General features: G+C 35.6%; 1 protein-coding gene across 4 annotated transcripts in view; it reads right to left on the bottom strand.

The window, feature by feature from the left end:
• Positions 1-3,973: 3,973 nt before the first annotated feature.
• LOC150104486 (3 beta-hydroxysteroid dehydrogenase/Delta 5-->4-isomerase type 3-like) overlaps positions 3,974-22,290 on the bottom strand; it is a 107,024-nt gene continuing 88,707 nt past the window's right edge. For all 4 annotated transcript variants that reach the window (XM_090395167.1, XM_090395171.1, XM_090395170.1 and 1 more), the window contains one exon: positions 3,974-8,461. In XM_090395167.1, coding sequence (XP_090251293.1) covers positions 7,902-8,461 — 560 coding nt within the window. In that variant the 3' untranslated portion in view covers positions 3,974-7,901. The remainder of the gene's footprint in view (positions 8,462-22,290) is intronic.

Here is a 22,290-nt window from a genome sequence, read left to right as displayed (position 1 = left end):
GGTAGGCAACAATGGGATGCAAAGTATACACCTTGGTTAGGAAATTTTGCAGGAAGTTAAGGGGATAAGAAACCTTGGAGTGGTCGTGGACAAGGATCTGAAGTTCAGAGGTCACACTGCGCAAGTTGTGAAGACATCAAATCAGATTATGACAGTGATAAAAATAACCTTAACTTGTAGAAATAAAGAAGTTCTGGTTTCATTGTATAAGGCCTTTTTCAGGTCTCATATGGATTATTGTGCACAGATTTGGTCCCCTGGTTTTCATTACGATGAGGATATGTTGGAAAGAGTCTAGAGAAGACTGACCAAAGTTGTAACTGGTCTTTGAGATGTGGGATATGAGGACAGATTCAGGGAATGCAGTTTGCAAAAACTTGGAAGAGAGGGGATATGATTGAGACATTTAAATTGGTAAAGGGGAAATAACATGGAAGTTGTATAAAGGAAGGTGTCCCTATAAGGAGTAGGTTCTTTGCACAGAGAGTGGTTGGTCAGTGTAATGTTTTGCATGACATTGCAGTGAATGCAGATACATTAAATGAATTTAAAGTATGGCTTGATGGGCCTTGTGTGTAATAGTTTTTGTCTCCCATGATAACTCTTTGGACACATGGAGGTTTGGTGTTAATAATAATCTAATACCATACCCTGCATCTTATCCAACAGATTTCCATGATGAATCCTCTCAAAAGCTTTAGCAAAGTCCAAAAGTATCATGGTGTATCCATTCCGCTTGTCTAACTCAACCATCAAATTATTGTAAAATGTGAGCAAGGTACTCAACCATGACCTTCCTTTAGTAAACCCATGCTGTTCGTTGCAACCTATGCACTCTCTGTCACTCCATGTCTGTATGTGATCTCTTACCAACTTTTCCATCTCAGAGACACTGATAGGTCATAGTTAGACACATCAGTCTTTGAACTACCTTGCACAATTGGATTCTCCATTCTTTCCACTCCTGTGGAATCTTCCCCGTGTTAAGACTTTAATTATACAGTGAGGTTACAGGTACAGCCAGTTCAACCGAACATCTTTTTAGCATCTGTGCTGATATCCCTTGAGTCCCTATTGCAGAAATCATATTCAGTTTATGCAACTGACATGGCACTTCCTCATACATCTGAGTTTCTTCATTCATTGGTAGAGATAGCATTATGTTCCATGATAGATTACATATACACCAAGTTGATAGCTTTTAACAAAATGGGCACTCATTAGATGAACCATCTCTTCTGCATTAATGACAGTTATTCTTTCACTTGCAACATAATGATAGAATTCTTTTGGGTTGCCTTTAGCTTGCAAAACTAGTTTCTTTTGATATTCACACTTTAGCTTTCCACGCGATAGTTGCAACTCTTCTGGACTATGCCTTATAATTTTCATAACTGATATCCTCATGCACATCTATTCCTTTCACATAATCTTTTTCTTAAAAATCTCTTGTTTAATAAGATTGGACATCCATTTCGTTCCTACCTTATTTTCCAGATTTTAGGGTTCACATTCTGATACCGCATCACTGATGTATTTTTTTAAATACTACCAGTGCATTGCCTGCCAATATCCTTCCCACATAGCAACCAATGCCATGGGATTGAACCCAGTATTCTCCTCAATTTGCTGTGTTTACTCTGAACCAGGAGCGTCAGATAGAAGGGAGTGGAATTGTTCCATTTATTTTATTCGCAAAAAAGCACAGTTGGAGTAAGTGAAACATAGTTGGATGAAAACGATATCCTGATGGTAATAGAAATGAAGAGTGATGCTTTTTTATGAAGAGAAGAAGGATCAAGAAGAGGGGGAGAGTGCTGTTGGTGATAGCAGGAAAATTATACCTGTACGAAGTTGAGATACAAGCACTATGCTGGAATGTGGAAGTTGATTGGATGAGATATTTAGGGATGTCACTATATGTCATGTATATGCAAATCGGCTTACTGAGCAGGAAAAGAGTGATCATTATGATTGCTTTCAATTATTAATATTGATTGGAATGAAAAGATAGCCTCTGGTAATAAGGAGAATGAATTGAGTTCCATCATTTCAATTCATTAAAATGAGGAACAGGAGTACAAAGAGCAGCCCAGAAAGGTGACTCAGTTAGTAAAGAAAGACAGCAAAAGTGCAGTATGAATGGAAATTAGCTAATCAGGCCAAGAAAAAGTGCAGAAAATTTGTTCAATTATGTGGTGAGTTGAAGAAAGAATTATTGTGGAAGGATGGTCTTAATAGATAATGGTAGGTTGGTAACTGCTTCAGAGATAGATGAGGTATTCCATGAGTAATTTATTAGAATATTTCATCCTGAGAAGCTTAAGTATAAAGGGTGTATGAAGGAAGAGAGACTGATAGTGAGTGTAGGAGGTATATGAGGAATGAAGTAAACTTGATGTTAATAAGGCAGTAAGTCAGTATATCACTGCATCTTAAAGGAATGCTCCAGGAAATTAATAATACCTTGGCATGCTTCTTTAGCAAGTCTTGCAACAGGGTGGGGTCACAAAGGTAAAATTGTTCCACTTCACCAACTGGGGGGGGATAAGTCTATATATATATCATAGGCCGATCTGTATGTCTGCAGTTGTGATTAATGTGTTTGGAGAGGTTAGTGAGTGCTAGGGTTGATAATAGCAATATTCTCTGTGATAGTGAACATGATTTTTAACATGCTCGTTATATTCTCTGTGATAGTGAACATGATTTTTAACATGCTTAGCAAGATACCAAATTTCCTGGATAAGGGAGATGCACATACAGTGATATACTTGAATTTTTCAAAGGCCTTTGATTTGATAAAACTTACATGACAAGCTGGTAAGTAAGTTGAAATAAATAGTCTTTATTTAGACTAATGAGTTAGATAGGTGACTGACTGTCAGATAGATATCAGTGGATTGTGTATGGGAGAGTGGTATCTTAAAAGAGAATGGTTACTAGTGGTGTGTTGCAGAGATCTGTTTTGGAACCAGCATATTTTAATTTGTATGCTTGATGATAATTCTGGAACAGCCTTAATAGGAGATATGCAGCAGTTTGTAGATGCTGAAAAGTTATGAAGGACCAGGAGTAGAGCAGATTGTCTGTTTACATGAGGGTGTGATTAAGCAAGTGAGTGAGTAGGAATGTCATTTTAATGATGATTAAAATGACATTCCTACAAAGTGTAAGGTTTTGAAACTTAGTAGGAGTTAGTTACATGAGGGTGTGATTAAGCAAGTGAGTGAGTAGGAATGTCATTTTAATGATGATTAAAATGACACTCCTACAAAGTGTAAGGTTTTGAAACTTAGTAGGAAAGGATTGCATGCAGAGTATACAATTAATGGAGTAATTCTGAGGTGGAGTTTTAGCAATAATGAGGAGGACCTTAACATGAAGCATAAAAGGTTATGGTTCTCTTGTATAAACCTTGATCAGGCCAGATCTAGGCATGTGTGCACAGGTCAGGTTTCCAAGGTGATGAGAATAACCTAGAGGGGGGGGGGGTGCACAGAAGATTCACTATGGTGGTGACTGAACCTCTGAAATGTGGGATACAATGACAGATTGAAGAAATGTAATTTGCAGAGACATTGTTACCAGATTAATTTGGGGATCATTCAAAGAGTATAGGGAGACAAGGGCAGAACAAGAGACCTATGATACTGAGACCTTCCTGGAAGTTGTATAAAGGGAGGTGTGAACAAGGAAGATTCTTTGCATGAAGAATGGAATGCATTGTCTGAGATCTGAGTCTGTATTCCTTCAGATCAAATAGTGACTAACTTCCTAGGAAGAACTTCGATAGGATTGCTTCTTTAAGAGTTCAATATGGAGTTCTGATGTTTCTATCTTTACGAACAAACTGAATCAATGTTCTTTTCAGTTTGTCACTGTATCTCCAAGGGTGGTTCTTATTTACAAATGCTTTCATTTTTTCTTGAATTTTTTTGTCTTGATTGATCATAATCAAAAAACACAGAGGTATTTTTAATTATTTTATTAAAATTTATTTCATAATACAAAATTGGTTTTCTTATTTCTAATATAGTTATTTGAGTTTCTCTGGCAGTAGTAATCCTAAACCACTATATTTCCTATTATTAATATATTATTGAAAAACATCAATGGATTTTTTAATGCAACAAAAGTTTTGAGTATCAGAAAATAGTTACATCAATTAAAAAGTACAAATATAAATCAGCTAGTTTGCTGTCCACTTCCTTGGTTATTAACTTCCTTGGTCAACAAAATGCTTGATATTTCTAATTCTAAGTAATAATTTATTTAAAAAGTTATATTATACATTTTATGCTGTATATAAAATATATTATTGAAAAACATAAATGGATTTTTTTAATGCAACAAAAGTTTTGAGTATCAGAAAATAGTTACAGCAATTAAAAAGTACAAATATAAGTCAGCTAGTTTGCTGTCCACTTCCTTGGTTATTAATTAGCAGATATAGCCAACAAAATGCTTGATATTTCTAAGTAATAATTTATTTAAAAAGTCATATTATACATTTTATGCTGTATATAAAACAGTTAATAAAATTTTCACATGTTAATGCAGTCAAATCCATTTTTTTTTCTTTCTTTCTTGTTTTTAGATAGATTGTAGGATGTGGTCTAACACAGCATCACCTGTTAAACATGATTCATGCTATATATTACAGTACATAGACTTGCATACATCATTACTTTTTTTTTTTGTCTTAGAGCAGGCTATGATAGCTTACAGAGAAATATGTTCATCATTACCATTGCTTTTTTATATACTTAGAACAGCTCTGCCAACTTGCATCCCCACTTGCTAACCACTCAGTCTGAATCCCATTGCGGGCATGGATATTTGTGAATGCCCTGCATGAAACAGCAAGAAAAATACCATGCTGTATATAAAACAGAGTGTGGTCTCTAGAGTAGGGCTACTGGATTATCTAATCCTTATTCCTAATGCACTACATGTTTACCATGTGGAGTGGATTTAGATTGAAAAACAAAAATTACAACATTTATTACAATTTTCTTTTTTTTTCTGTTGTGTTTCTCCAAAATGTTGGTAACCAATAGCACATTTAATATTGTGGAAACTCTACTTTAGAGATCAACTGTGGAACTTTTTTAGGCCTCCAATAAATGGGTAATGGTCTCACACTTGTGATGAAAACTGTCTACTACTAGTAAACCCAACTGGAGTGCAGAGATACTATTTAGGCCAGCAATAATGAACTCCTTAATGGAACCTCAGTAGCAGAAGCTATTAACATGTGCTCCAGGATGATTTGAATAGAATTGTTTGTGTGAAAAGATGAGTGAAGTTTCCACTTTGCAATATTTTGAAGTGATGACGTAGTCATGAAATTTAGAGATCATGGTGAATAGATTATGGCAATAGGGAAGGAATGATCTTGTCAAAAAAGAATGACTCATGTAATTTTTTCAGGGTCACTGGAATACTGGTATTCATGCACACTCATGCTGTCCTCATCTCTCTCTCTACAAAGTCTGGCAGAAAAACAGAAAGGAGGAGGGACGATATTGAGACATAAGTTGCTGAGAATCAGGTTAAAGCATAAGTGATTTTTCATAGAGAGGAGGAAGACAACCTGAGAGTGGTTAGTGTAGAAATAGTAAATGAGTTTAAAGCATGGGTCAATAAGCAGCGTTTGGTTGTGAGGACATCCCACAGTTTGGTTTGATCCATGGAGAAATGAAAATGATTAAATATACAGAAGGAATGAAATATATCAGGATGAAAATGGTATTAAATTGCATAGTTATTTACATTCAAACTTTTAGTTATACTCCAGGGAACAAAATAAATGAAAACAAGAATAACATACTCAACTAAAAAATATATATATATTTTTTTGCAGACAATTTTATCTTTGGCATGGCCTTTGTGTATATGTTATGATTTGTGTTCTTGCCTGGGCCTTGTAATTGTCTGAGTAGGACCCGAATTCTGGATATTTTTGTACCTATCATTTTCTAGTGGTTTGAATTTGACATCTGCAGATGAAAACAAAGTATTGTCAATGGACCAAGTCAACTGATTATCATCAGTACAGTCACTGTCTAAAATATCCTCTGGATCAGACTAACATTAGTTCTTCAGCCTGTGTAGTTGTGTTTTTCAAAATTCTATATGACAGCTGCATGATTTTTCACTTTTTCTTTCTCTCTCAGTCGATTGTGTATCTGAAACATCTGGTAAATTACTTTTGCTTTCATAGTAAATATAAGAACAGTAACTAAGAGTCGGTCTATTTTTAGAAAATAAAATCCAGCAGTGTGATAGTAATTTAGCACTAGCAGCACAACTTATTATATTAGTAATGAACTGTAACAACTATCTCCTCCCTTCTCTGAATGGCTGCTTTTCTGGGTTCCATTAATGGCCCATTATTAAACAAGTGTTTAATCAGTTGAATGTTATTTTATGCTGATGAAAGAGGCCATAGAATATACATATACAGAGAAGTAATAGTTCAGGAACAAATCAAAATCATAATAGGAGGGATAGAAATGCTAAGTAGTGGTGGCTAATCTGAAGGAAAAGGTTGCAAATAAATAATTTTACTTTGGAAGGGAAGCAATCAATTGTTTACCACACACTTATCTACTACCAAGCTCAGTATAAATGTGGTGAGGTTGAGTGACAAGCTAGTATAAAATGTAGTTTTGCTAATCGATTAGCAAAGAATATAGGTGGGATATGATCAGAATATGTTTACCAGGAGCAAGGTTTAAGGATGTGATAGATTCTGTATTATGCATCCACAGTACTAACATAGTACAGATTGACCAATCAACCTCGTGTGTATGGGTCCAACATCACAAGGTAAAAAGGAACATACATTATTGACATTGATAAAGGAACTAAGTGTCTGGTCTTGGATAGTGATGAACAACTCAAACTGAGATTATCGCTACTGTACTTCTGTTTGATTTTCCAATATTTTTTCCAGGTAGGACAAAACTATTTTTAAACTGAATACTATGCTATTTATGTCTAACGATGGCTTATAAAAAAATAGCACTTTGAAGTTTTCCATTGATGACAAGACTAAAATGTTTCACATAAGAGCAGTGGTGTAGCTAGAACTTTTGCTGCCTGGGGCGGTCCCTGAGTTTGCCGTCCCTCTCAATACACACCAAAAATACTACAAAAAGTCAAAACAATGTATAGGGAAATAAATTAAAACTTTAATTTCAACATTCTAAAATGTTATTTTTCTTGCTTTTCTGTTAGCAAAATCGATGATATCGGCAAAGTCTATTTCATAATAATGTAGGTAATTCTTAATCTATTTTATTTAGAAAAACACCTCTCACAACTAGCAACACCTACAGCAATTGCGAGGAAAATTCGCAGTAGTATTACACTATTTGGAAATGAGTTCTCAAGACTGTATTTTAGAATTAACTGCAAAAGTTAAAAAGGTTCAAAGTGCCGCCTGGGGCGGTCCACCCCCTCCCTAGCTACACTAGTGAATTCCAAAAGCAATCTAATAACCATAATCAAACTTAGGACAACTTATGGAACAAATGGGAAAAAGAAGGCTGTAAAATAAGACTGCAAGCAATGGCATGAGACCAGGCTGGCCACCATCAAATATAATGGTGGCCAGCTTGAATATTAGGCTGTACTAGCAAGCCTTCATCATATTTGAATTTCATCTGTATATCAGTGAGTGATGCATATTCCATGAAAATTCAGAGTAGAATGTACTTAACCACCCAAATGTTTATGGAGCATAATGTTACCTGCTCTCACTAGGAAGGGACAGCTTTTTTTTTTTTTTCCTTTTAATTACAAAACAGTTAAAATTAAGTCTATCTCTTTCTCAACTCTGGTAATGCATCTTAAACTTTAGCTGTTCATCTGAAGGTTAAATGAAATAATTACAGTAAAATTTTAGAATAATATTTTAGTGACTTTTCCTTTGATTCTTCTGGAGTATATACCGGCTGATAGTCAAGGCGAAGTGTAGCCTTACTTCGATTATAAAAGAAAGTAGAGCACATGTAGTTTAAAGAAGAAGGTGAGGGAATATATCCCTCTAGTTTAATTACACAATTAATTATGCGAATGAGAAGACAGACAGCATATAAAATGAGCCATGCCAGCCAATAGGGAAAGACATTGTCACTTAGTTTAAAGCCTTGAGCTTCGAGATAAGGTCTAATATTTTCATGTATATCTATAATTGGTGTGTCATCAGTAATGAAAAATGCTTCTCCAGAAATAGAATCATCATACTTAAGTCTATCTTTAGCTTTGATATGAGCCCAGGCAGCATTTCCTACATATGTAATCTGTAAGCGCTCATCTAAACTACGAATCCTGCGATAAAATCCATTATTTTTCTTGGTTTGTTTCAAGTAGAGATAAACAAAACTTCTGTCTTCTTCGCCATACAGAGGAGTGGGTCTAAGGGCAATAGTTTTTAACTTTGTTTCACCTGTGATGACAAAATTTAAATAATACCATTAAAAAAAAGTAACCGCTATAGTTAATATATAAATATATATATATCATCTTATATATTAACAGGCCACCAAAATTATTTTGGTGTATTAACATATATAACTTATGTGCTTTTTCAGTGAAAAAGATACATATAAATTATTTATGATTACAATACTGAGTATTGTTTAGAATCAACCCTCATATGTCCTAACACTAATCCTATACTTCTTACAATATCAAATGGCACATCATTATTTTTTCATGCTGATTTCAAAAATATTTTTGCACATATGCAGCATCCATTGAAAGTTATTCTGGGTATAAAATGGCTAATCACAACTATGTCCAAAGTATATTGACAAATGGGTTTCATTTGAAGATGAAACCCATTTGTCAATATATTTTGAATGTTTGGTGCAAAATTCAGTAATCATTTATATAGCAAAGAGGAAACATTCAAAGTGTTATTTTAATTAGTCATGTATGTTATTGGTATATCGCTATAGCTGCCATTTTTTTTATTTATGATTTCACACTCCCCTCCACCTTTCAGAGAGGTTGTAAGCCTACAATAGATTAGTACTATGGGTGGGCAACTAAGGTTTTTTTTTTAAAGTATGTGTGTGACACACTTTAAAAAAAAACCACACAAAAGAGTGTAAGCGTTATAGCACATCAGAGATTTCTTGACATGTTTGGGAAAGACTGAATGAGGGAAAACTGTTCTGAATAACAGTGGTAGATGAAATGAACAAGGAAAAGGAGAAACTGGTTTGATAGGTTTCAAACCAAACAGTAAATGGATATTGACCAGAAGCAGAGCAGGAAGTCATCATTTAATCAAGACTGCACTTTAATGGATAGCATTAGGCATTCTTGGGGAGGGTTTTAGATGTACCACTACAAATATGCAAGCAATACTCCAAGGTTGAGTTGATTTAGGAGATTTGTATAGGTGAAAGTAGTTTTTCAAATACAGTGCACATTTTTTTTTTTTTTACAGGTTAAAGAACTTGGGCTGAGGTTGGATATAACAAGAACATAAGGATGAATATCAGGCGGTTAGGTAGAGAGCTGGTCGGTATGATGAGCTGAGACAGACAGCAAGAATCATGAATAGCAAGTTGAGAGAGCTGCATGAGGAGAAGTGAATTTGTAAATGTGTGAGTTGCTTGAGGGCAGGATGGATTTGTACAAAAGTAATGGGTTGCATTTAAAGGGATTTGGTGTATGTCAGTTGGAAACTGATGCTAGAAGGAAGCGTAATACGTAATGCTAGCAAGATATCAGAGGAAGTAAAGGTGAAGTTAAAGATCAGGAGAGAGAAACTGATCAGACTAAAGTGCTTTTAAATGGAAACAGCAGTGTGATGATGATGCTCATCATCACAGCAGTGTAGAATGAAAAGGGGATATGGTATAAGGATAGCCTGGGATGTAAGGGGAAAGGTAGCTGAGTCTGAAGAGATACATATATATATATATATATATATGGTAAGTGGTGATAAAGGTAATTGGGAATAGTGGGTAAAACAGGTTATAGGCCTAAAACCGAATTATTGTGTTTATTTACAAATGCCAGGAGCATCAGAAATAAGGGAGATGAAATGGTCTTGCTGATTGAGTTTATCATCATCAAATTTCTGATATATACCCTCAAGAGGTGTACAGGAGATGATAGTACTACATGAAAAATTTACATCATTACTAACTTCCTATCTACAATTTTCCTCCAAATCAGTCGGTTACCTGTTAAGACTCCAATATTATCAGGTCTTATATTTCTGTCTTGTAAGACACTTTTTACTTAATCAATCCATCTTGGTCTTTTTCCTACCAACCTGGCAGAGAACACTTGTTTTGCTAATCTTTTATTTCCCATTCTGCTTAAGTGACCATACCACCCGAGATTAGTTCTCCTAATGCATTCCTAGATGCTGACAATATCAGGTTCTTTCCTAATATCCTTGTGTTTATTATGATATTGCTATGATTCCATCTGTTCATGCCCCTAATCTTTTTCAGGAGTCCCATATCTGCAGTCTCTAGTCTTTGGTCAAGTGTTGTACTTCTAACCCAGCTCTCAGATCCATAAGTTAAAATTGGTATAAACACTTGTATACAGCTAATTTAGTGTTCTGACTCATTTCTATCTTATTCCATATAAATTTATTCAGTTGACTTCCTACCATACCAGCTTTGTTGATTCTGTTGTCTATTTCCATATTTAATTTACCATCTTCACTAAAAATCATGCCTAAGTAGCTGAAATGTTTTACTTGTTCTACAAGTTCTCCATTTACAATGCAGTTGATATTTTCAATGTCTTTTTAATGCTGACCTTCATACCATATCTATTAGAACATTTATTCAATGTAGTCAGGGAATCTTGCAGACTTGTAACGGATTTATTTAGAAGTATAACATCATCTGCAAAGAGCTGAGATTAACACTTTCAATTTTGATATCAGGTTTAATACCACTTTCCTTCATAATGTGATTCACATAGATAATGAATACGAGAAGGAATAATGTACATCCTTGTCTGACACCAGATTTAACATTAAACCACCTTCCTGTACTTCAATTCTAACTGCTGACTTACAACTCAAATAAAGACTAAGTATTGCTTGATATAATGCCCCATTAACACTATATAACTGTAGCGTTTTGAATAGCTTCTCTCTTGAGATCTACAAAACTTAAATACAAATCTTTGTTATATTCCCATGATTTCTCAACTATCTGCTGTAAAGTGAAAATCAGATCCTGACAGCATCAATTTGGTTTGAATCCAGCTTGTTATTCACCAAGCTTCTCTTCCAGAATCCTTCTCAACCGTTTCTCATATATCTTACCGGGAACACTCACTAATGAAATGCCTCTGTAATTCTCACATTTAGTTTCATTTCCCTTTTTATATATGAGTACTATGAGAGCTCTACTCCAATCATCTGGAATTCGTACCTCTGTCCAGACTTTCTGAACTGTGCAGTGCAGCCACTGTAAGACTTTTATACCACAATACTTGAGCATTTCTGGTCGAATATCATCTACTCCTGTGGCCTTTCCACATTTCAGGCCATTGATGGCTTTTTCTACTTCAAGTATGGATATGTATTCCTGACTGCATGCCTGGTCAGTGTTTTTACCACTGTGCTGTCATCACTATTGTTTCATTTAGCAATTTTTCAAAGTAATTACTCCATACTTCAAGGATATCTTTTTCTCCAATTTTCATATCACCTTTATCATCTCTAATTCCTTTTACAGAACTCTTTACTCCATTTCTGAGCTTCTTCAACAACCGCCAGAATATCTTGCCACCTTCTTGATATTTATTTTCTATGTTCTTGCCAAAGTCCTCCCATGACTTTTGTTTAGCCTAAGTTTTACACAGTGTTTAGCTTTCTTACATTTGTCTCAGTATTCTCTAAGAGCACAAGCTGACTTATTTGCCAGGAACTTTTGATATGCTTTCTTCTTTTCCTTCACTGCCTCTAACGTCCTGTGTCCACCATGGAGCTCTGATTTTTCTATCCTTGCAGACAACCTCACCACATGCCTCTCTGGCTGAAACAATCAGTGTTTTCTTCAGGACTTGCCACTGAATCTCCAAGGTTTGTTTGCTGTTATCAAACTCTTTCATTTTTTCTTAAATAATCTTTGTGTATTTTAGTCTACAGTTCACATCTGAGAGCTGCTCAACTTTTATTTGCTTTAAAACTTTCTTACATGTTATTCTTTTCAATATGAAATTCAATTTTATCAGGCTCAAGACTAAATAGTGATCACTTCCAATTTCAAATCCTCTGTAAACTCTGGTGTCCTGCACTAGAGAGAAAACATCACTATCAACAATAACATAGTCAATGAGACTTCTTATTCCTTGCCTCTTTGCTCCATGTGAATTTGTGCCCATTAGTATGTTGGAACATTGTGTTAATAATAACCAGTCCATGTCCTGAGCCGAAATCCAACAGGTATTTGCCATTATTATATGATTTGCTCTTTTCTCCAAATTTTCCCAAAATATTTTTGTATGTCTGACAATCATTTCCTGCTCTGCTATTGAGATCCCCAACAAGGATCAACTTTTCCTTTTTCATTGTGTCAGTTGCTTTCTCTCAAAGCAACTGACACAATGAAAAAGGAAAAGCCTCAAAAATTCCTCCACTTCTACCTTAGTAGAACCTTCTGTGGGACCATAGGCACAAATAAGTCTCATTGTCCTGTTAGCCATTCTCATATTTGCCCACATCACTCTACTTGAGACTGCCTGCCATTCAAAAAGATTAGCCTCATATTTAGTGTTGATTAATATGGCTACTCCTTCTTTTCCTTGATTGTCATTGCCTGAATACAACATTTTGTATTTATTGCTCAGAAAGATCTCACCAGTTTTTGTCTTTTTTGTTTTGGTCACCTCTATTATGTCGATCTGGTACTTATCCAATTCCCCAGCTAGCTCCATTTCTTTGCCATTCAGGCTTCTTATGTTGATAGTACCAATCTCAAACTGTGGTGATATTGAGTTGGGGTAAGTTTTAGGATTTGTTCCAGTAGCTGACTTTTTTTTGCTGTTTGCCCTTGTTTAACTGGGCGACTCCTGAGCCGGCATGAAATTCTGTCACATTGTACCATCATTTGAAATTTTGGTTTAAGCCAATAAAAATACAATATGGTCAGCTAAATCCCAAATTGCCAGCCCATCCTCATCTGTTCAGTATCCAGGTAGATACCAAACAGAGTGCACCACGAGAAGGTGAGGATTGGACATTAGGTCAGAATCCCTGGTCGGTTCTCCGCATTCTTTTAAAAGCTATGTGGAGGTGTCCTCTCAGTTATATAGCTTTGACCCTTAAGCACCCCTGATTGAGTTTATTCACCCAAAAAAAAATTGTTGGAATAAGTGAAACATGGTCGAGTAAAAATTATACACTAACGGGAACAGAAAAGAATGTGTATGTTTTTCATGATGGGAAGTGCTACTGTTGATAGCAAGGGAATTATGTCATATACTGTTAGGTCAGGGAATGTGATGATGAAGAAACGTATAAGCAACCTGGATTGTGAACAAGGGAAGGTTATTTTGGTAATATAGATTGGAATGAAGAGATGGCTTTTGGGTCTAAGAAAATTGAATTTCTAATAATTTCATCAGAAGTTGCCATATCAGTTAGGAAAGGATAGATGCAGAACTTAAGAGGCTATTGATTATGAGAAGTTTAGGAAGCAGTGTGGGGCTAATAGGAAATGAGGAGTTAAGCAGGAAGGAGATAAGTCCCAGATGAGTCTTTGACTCCATGAGGTCTTTGGTAATAATAATAATAATAATAATAAGATAAATGCTACTTGGATAATACTCAAGAGACATTTAACAGCATCATTGTGTAAATATATTTTGAAGGACAAAAGACTGGATGAATGAAGGTAATGAGCAGGCCAGGAAGGCGACGCTGTAGTTAAGGACAACAAAAGTGCAGAATGAACAGTAGTGAGCAAATTAAGCAAAATAAATAAATAAATAAAATCATAGTTTTTCTGATATGTGGGAAATAGAAGATTGATTATGGCAGATTGGTAACTGCTCGAGAAAGACACAGTTGAGGTATTCAGTGAGCGTTCATCAAGATGGATTACTTGTGAGTGAGCATGAAATATATGAGGAATTAAGTAAGCTTGATGACATACCACGTGTCTTAAGTGGCCTCGGTATACCTGTTTGATAAGAATTTTGTAACAGTACATGTCTCAAGGGAATGGAAAAAAGGTAAAATTGTTCTAATTCACAAAGGTGGTGTTAAGGCTGTGGCTACAAATTATAGGCCAATCTATATCTGGAGTTGTAGTTAAGGTATTTAAGAGGATACAGAAATTGATTAAACAATATTCTATGTGATTACCTGTATGGGTTTGTTAAAGAGAAGTCATATTTTACAAATTGGCTTATGTACTATAATAGGGTGATGAGTGCATTGGGGAGATGCAGAGATGCAATTAGATTTTGCAAAGGCTTTTGATAGATTACCACATGACAAGCTGGTAACTAAATTGAAAAGATGGGATTTGATAATAGACTAGTGAGTTGGAGAGGCACCAGTAAGCTGGTGCAGTATACCAAACGAGGAAAGTCACTAGTGGTATACTGTAGGGGTCTGTTTTAGGGCCATCACTGTTCAGCATTTATATGTGTATATATACAGGGTGTTCGGGATAAATTTGACATATTTATAATTAATTATATTTTTCCGTAAGTTACATGTATTAACACACACTTCTCTTCATTTAAAAGTTTGGACCCTTCTTCATTCATATACAAGATGTCAGAAAGGATGGATAGCTGGAACCCACCTGAATCATGGAAGAGAATAACTTGTATCATGATGATTCGTGCCCGCCATCAAAATAAGGATATTACGACTACTGCCCAATGCTCCCTGAATACAGTAAAAACAATCAGGCATGAACTAGAGACTTGCAATGGTGACTACGAGGATGTAGCAAGAAGAAATATCCCTAGCAGACAATCTGATTGCGTTCGTACAGCAGAATTCCTCGCAAATCTGCAGGAACAGGTGTTGAAGAACCCTGGCATTGGAATTCGGGCTTTGTTCGTGGAGTTGCTAACTGTAGTCAAGCCCTGGATAACAAGGGTAGCCAATGGTAGGCCGTATGTATGGCAGCAGGATTCGGCCCCTTGCCACACCTCTGGGAAAAGTCAAAAATGGTTGTCTGAAAATTTCTACGACTTCACCAGTCCAAATGTTTGGCCTCCAAACTCCCCAGACCTTAACCCAGTGGATTATTTTGTATGGGGCGCAGTTGAAAAAGACACCAATCGCACTTCCAGTAATACAAAAGCCCAGTTAATGGATAAAATTAAAACAGTTTTTGCGGCCCTTCCCAGGGAGACTGTAGCATCAGCTTGTTCGAGGTTCCGAAGCAGAATTGAAGCTGTGATCGATGCTAATGGTGGTTATTTTGAGTAAATCTTGTTAATAGTATTGTAATTAACTCTGCCTGTAATGTTTTTTTGTCAATTCATTAAATTTAATAGATACAAAGAAGATTTTCTTTTTCCTTACGAAACTGTCAAATTTATCCCGAACACCCTGTATATATATATTTATTTATGATATTGGGACAGATTCGACTAGAGATATGCAACTATTTCCAGATGATGTAAAATTGGAAAGAACAATGAGAAGTCAAGGAGATGTTATGGCCTTTTGGGAGGACTTAATAATCCACATGAGGCCTTGATCAGGCCTCGTGTGGATTATCATGCACAGATTTGGTCATTTGGTTTTCCTGGTGACTGGGATATATTACAAAAGGTCCAGGAGAACATAAAGAAGGTGGTAAGTGGTCTTTGTAATGCAGAGGAGGAGAAGGAAGACATATGATTGGATATACAAGTTAGTCAGAGGTTGTTACCAGGTTAATGCAAAAAAATTTTTCATAGAAAGACAAACGAGGTGGAGATAGAACAAGCCATCCCTGGGAGCTCTATAAGGATGTGCAAACAAAGAAGCAAGAGCAGGTTCTTTGGAGAGTGAAATGCATTGCCTGAATGTGGACATGATGAATGAGTTTAAAGCACAGTTTGGGGAGCTTTGTGTGTGACAGTTGTACCTCCTGTTATGAGTCTTTTGATTCTATGGAAACCTGGCATTAATAATAATAATGAGTGGGGGAAATACAGTGAAAGACTTACAATGATGCCACCCACATACCCAGAGGGGGAACCAAGTCTCTTGACTAGGTGGCCTGAACAGCATTTTCCTCTTACATACTTGGACTCCTTTCAGGAGTAAGTGGCAGCAGGTTGTATATCCTCCTGAGTTTAGCCAACCTGTAGAACTTGCAACATCTTTCTCTAAATCCAGAGTAATATAATAATAAGGTGAGACACCTTTTGGCAACTCGTATAGGTAAATATGACCTCTCCATTGCTTCAACCTCTGGGTCTGGCTCCCACTGACAAGACCTCAATAAAGGTCGAAACCAGTCTGGGTAGTGGCCCTTCCCTTAATGCATAGCATTATACATCTCTTCAAGAAGATGTGCTTTGCATTATGGGAGATAGTAAGACAAGGAGTGATGAGAGCTTGGTCCACCTTTACTATGAGTTGTCTCAGTCCTGAAGATACTTCAGGTGCAAACTTTGTTTGCTTACACTTGGATAAAGGATTAAACTAAATTTATTATAACATGTAGAACTGTTTTGCTACTGTATCCTTGAATAGGGGGAAGGTTGGGTGTTTAAAGTATTTGTATATCGCAAGGGGGAGGTATGGAAATCAAAGACCTTCCTCTGGAGACTAACATGGCAGCAGCTTCCAAATGGTATTTCACTGGGTGATGGAAGTCATGTACATGATCAGAAAGGCTAGATTTACCGTGCTGTTTGTTTCTTTTATCAGATAGGAATTATATATCCTGTTTCACCAATATAGAGCAATTCACAGGTGCAAAGAATATGGAATATATAAATACTCCTTCTTCCTATACTCCAGTGTGGGCCAGTGGATCCCTGGATGAGTTGAGTAAGTTCTTTAATTTTGCAGGAGGTTTAAAGATGTCAGTAAGGTTGTATTTCTGTAGTATTGTTTGTTTCTTGATGAAGGCCTTGTGCAATGCAACTATGACTTTACTCCTAAATGTCATCATCTCTCAATTCTAGCAGTATGTTCCCAAATTTCAGGTTTGTAAATGATAGACTGGGTGTTAACCAACAGCCTCCATGTCTATGACACAAGTAACTCAGAACCTTCAAATCTGGAAGATGGAGATAAGAGACAGCTCCTTACTTCTGCTATATCACTACTGACACAGAAGGAATTCTCATCTGAGCCTGCCTCCTTTTCCCCCCACCTAATTACTATAGGACTTATAATCCCCAGGATAAACAGCTTCCCAATATCCTGATGGAATCTCACAAATGCAAACTGGCCAAAATTCAATGAATTCATTGAAAACAACATCAACATAATTCCACTTACAGTTGATAACTATGAAAGTTTCACTAAACTCTTCATAGCATCTGACAAGACACATTCCCAGAGGATTTGGATAGCCCTACACATCATCCACTGAAAATAGTATCTTCTGGCAGAATATGAACAAAAGAAACATCGAGGCACTACTTCTGCCCTCTTAGGGTACTTGGATGATGGCAGAAGAGCCTGCTGGCATGAAGAAATGAACAACCTCAACTTTACCGGATCGAGTTGTCAGCCCTAGTTACTGCTCCGTTGAATTGGAGGCACATGCAGTTCAAACAATATTGCAGAAAGCTAAGCACAAAAAACTAAACCTATAATTCCTCTCATCTACAGCAAACAGGTAAAACTCCTGGCATTGATGGCCTCCTTCCAGACTTTCTTACTTATCTTGGCCTAAGAGCAAAACCATGGCTATCTCATTTCTTCTCTTCAATAATGAATGATTCCCAACATTTTGGTATAAATCAAAGAAAATAGCTTCGCCAAAACCCAACTAATGACCCTAGCATTGCTCTGTACTCTTTACAAACTCTTTTTTGAAAGGATTATCCTCTAGGATATCTCAAAGAATAGAAGCCATATTCCCCAAATGAACAGGCCAAGATTAGATCTGGCAGTAGCTGCTGCAACCAGGTCCCCTGGCCCTCACAACCCACATAAAGCTGTATACCAAAAGGGTTTGAAAATAAGTACTACCTTCATAGACCTAACATTATTTTATGACACCGTACGGAAGATGGAAATCTTCCATATGGAAAGGCTTACTGTATAAAACAGGCAAAAAAATATATATATATCTACACTGATGATATAAGTACAGGTGGCACCTGTATTACTCTCAACTTGGGCTCCCACATTTTATCATTATTATAAGTGTCTTCTGGGTGGATGCGCTGACTTGTATGTGCTTCTACCCAAAAGACACTTATAATAATGATAATAAATGTCTCTCCTAGTGCACCAGCATATAAAACAGCCAAAAAAAAATATATATATCTACACTAATGATATAAGTACAGGTGGCACCTGTATTACTCTCAACTTGGGCTCCCACATTTTATCATTATTATAAGTGTCTTCTGGGTGGATGCGCTGACTTGTATGTGCTTCTACCCAAAAGACACTTATAATAATGATAATAAATGTCTCTCCTAGTGCACCAGCATATACACAAACATAGGGGTCCAGGATCTTGTCTCTGTAAGTTGCATCATTCAGTTCTACTTATAGAGACAAGGTCCTGGACCCTCTATGTTTGTGTATATGCTGGTGCAATAGGAGAGACATTTATTCTACAAGATGATAATGCTTGTGATCAGTAGCCCTGAGAAGAGATTATCTATGTGTATGGACTGTCCAGGCTCCTAACCTTAATTGTACTGAGCACATCTGGAGTGTTTTGCAAGAGCAATTATCAACTGAGCTCCTGGATACCATTATAAACAGCAGGAAACATCGTTTTGAGCACTGTCTTCATGTAACCATTTGTTACTGAATTAAACTAATTATTTACAATTTTTGGGTATTTGTTTTCACATCTCCATCATGTAGTTTTTGAGTTATGATTTTTCTCTTTGTTCCCTAATTTATGGAAACCACTACCCTCATTCAATCATGTTTCTTTTATTTTTGACAATCTTTAGGAAATTCAATGCAATAAGTTTGTTCCTCTCTCTTATTTTTTGATACTCCTCCCATTCATAAATTAACACAATAACTAATTCTTGTAGATACAGCAATCCCTTGATTAATGTGCCTGATGTGTTCTTTAAAACGGCATATTAATCAAAAACACACTAATCAAATATAATAACCTATGGGAAAAAGTACAATTCATTCCTGACTATTAATTTTTTTTTATAAAAGAATTAAGGTCTCAGGGCCTAGTTAAAGGAAAACCATGAAGCCGAAAGACAATAAAACATATTCAGAATGTAAATTCATTATTCTACTTCTTAACAAAGAATTCAGCTAACATGGTTTGGAGGGCATTCTGTTTCATTTTCTTTTTCATACAACTGATGGTATGGCCCTATTGCCTTTTCTACTCTTCTGCAAATTTTACTGCTTCTCTCTTCATCAGGATCGGCCTCTAAGGATTGCTGCTTAAAAACTTCGATCGTACAAAAAATATTTTCAAATTGTTTCTGTGAAATCTAATTTGTCTGACTGTCAATGGTGAAATTTTTTTCATATTCTTCAGGATCTTCCTGCTGTGCATCTAAATTTAACAGGTCAGAATCACTAAATTCCTCAGAATGAGATTTAATTAACTCTTGGACATTATTATTGTCAATCTCATCAAAACCCAGTTCATGCCCGATGTTGGTAATTTCATCAACAACATTATCCATTTCATTTGAAAAGCCTCTAAAATCATTTGCACAATGTGGGAGGATCTGCTTCCAAACGGCTCACATATTGCTAGCAGTAATTTCATTCCAAGATTGATGAATATTTTCAATAGCAGATATTCTACTGTCATAGAATTCTCTCCAGATGTTGCTTCTATTGTCTGTTTAAATGTTCTTCTTAGGTGGTATGCCTTAAAGGTTGTAATAATCCCCTGGTCCATAGGTTGTATGAGAGAAGTTGTATTTGGCAGTAAAAATATCACTTTAATTTTCTCACACAATGAATCGAGAAGTAGGGTGACTAGGTGCGTTGTCTAAAATAAGCAGAGCTTTAAAATCAAGATTATTTTGTTTGCAAAAATTCTCAACTGTTGGATGAAAATAACTTGTGAACCATCTTTTGAATAAAGCTTTAGTAATCCATGCTTTCTTGTTAGACTTACAAATAAAGGGGGGATGCTTGATTAATGTATTTGAGGGGCCCCCCTAGGATTTTGTACCCTATAAACTACCATGGGTTTTAATTTTGAATCACCTTTGCCATTGCGATCTAATACAAGAGGGGTCATTATATTCTTTGTAATTTTATAACCAAGCCTGAGATTTCTCTAATTTGGCCAGAAAAGTCTTAGAAGGCATTCACTTCCAAAAAAAGCCCGGTTTCATCGACATTAAATATTTGTTGGTTACAGTAGTCCCCTTCTTCCACAATTTTCTTCAAAATCTCTGGATAATTTGCAGCCACCTCCTTATCTGCACTTGCAGCTTCACCTGTGATTTCAACATTATGTAGGCTATTTCTCTTTTTGAACTGCTCAAACCATCCAGCACTGGTGTGGAATTCTTTTCCATCAATGATGGCTCTTTCTTTCAAGGTTGCAAAGAGACAATGCTTTTGATTTAATCAGGTCAATGCTTAGTGCAATAAGCTTTTGGTTACAATCTTCGATCCAACTGCATTCATGAACTTGAAACAGCCCTACCTTTCTCTTTGTATTCAGCAGCTTTGCTTAAAATTGCTCTTATAGTTGATCCACCCATTTTGTGTTCTTGTCCTAACATTGCTCAGGACTCGCCTTGTTCATTTGTCTTTATTATTTAAAGTTTTTCTTCCAAATCTTTTTCACACTTCCACTTTTTTGCTCACTAATTCTTTTTCTCATGATTAAAGGTTGGGAAAACTTTAAAATAAAAAAAAAATAAAGAAAACAATTGCAAAGGAGGCACAAGACATGATCAGCAAAATGCTATGTAATTAGCAGACAACATAAATTTTGGCGATAAATTTGGAACATAATCACGATCATCATGCTTGTCAAGGATTTGGGCTAGAGTGGCCTGTTCCAGCCTTAGAAGTCATCGTTGAATCTCTTAAGAGGACGTCCTGGTTTTCTTTTTCCTAGTGGTTTGTAATTTGAGGCTTGTTTTGGTAATCTTTCTGTTTTCATTCTTTCAATGTGTTCCATCCATTTATGTTTATACTTTTTATTTTTTTTTCCATTACTGATTCCTGGTTTAATTCTTTCATAATTTCTTAGGGTATACTTTGCAGTTTTTCTCATAAACATCATTTCAACTGTTATTAATCTTTGTTTGACATTTTGTTTTATTGTCCAGATTTCACTTCAATACAATAGGACTGGTAGGGCTAATGTATTGTATACTTTTAGTCCGATTTGTTTTTGAACTAGGTTAGGTTTAAATAACACCTGTTGTTTTTAAATATTTCACAATTTTTAAGTTTATATCTTTTTCATTTTCATATGTAATCATACATCCTAGGTACTTAAATGAATCCACCTGTTCTAAAATCTTGTTATCTATTACTATTTTAGTTCTTACTGGATCTTGTCCTTTAAAGGCCATCGTTTTTGATTTTTCTGTTGACATTATCATTCCATAATCTTTGGCTATCACATTTAAATTTAAAATATCTTTCTGTAAGTTATCTTCAAATTTGTAATTATTATTTGGTCATCAGCAAAAAGGAGAGTGTTTAACACCTTGATGGAAATTATTAAAAAGAGTTGCAAATCTTATATTGTGTCTCTCATACACCATAGTTCATAATTTAATCTTATTTGTATTTGATAATTTCCATATATACTTATTATAGCTTTTAGAATATTATTTAGTATTTGTCTTTCTTTTAATATGTTAAATAAAATGCTTCTTTTAACTTTTCAAATGCTTTTTCAAAGTCAATAAATGTAATATGTGTTTCTAAATTGTATTCTCTTCTTTTCTCTATTATTAATTTTAGGCATAAGGCCGGGTCTATACACGATCGTCCTTTTCTAAATCCATTCTGTACTTCTAAAATAAAGTTTTTAGAATATTTTATTAGTTTGTTATTTAAAATTCTGCTATATATTTTGTAACAGGAATTTAGTATACTTATACCTCCACAGTTTTTTTTTTTTGGTCTTAGGGTCATCTCTACCCTTTTTTAAAGAC

The sequence above is a fragment of the Typopeltis vanoorti genome, chromosome 7, assembly GCF_054136105.1.
Source record: "Typopeltis vanoorti isolate ZY-2024b chromosome 7, IOZ_Tvanoo_1.0, whole genome shotgun sequence".
In the NCBI taxonomy this organism is placed as follows: Eukaryota; Metazoa; Arthropoda; class Arachnida; order Uropygi; family Thelyphonidae; genus Typopeltis; species Typopeltis vanoorti.
The sequence above is the reverse complement of the archived record's forward strand: the minus strand, read 5'-3'. Positions and strand labels throughout refer to the sequence as shown.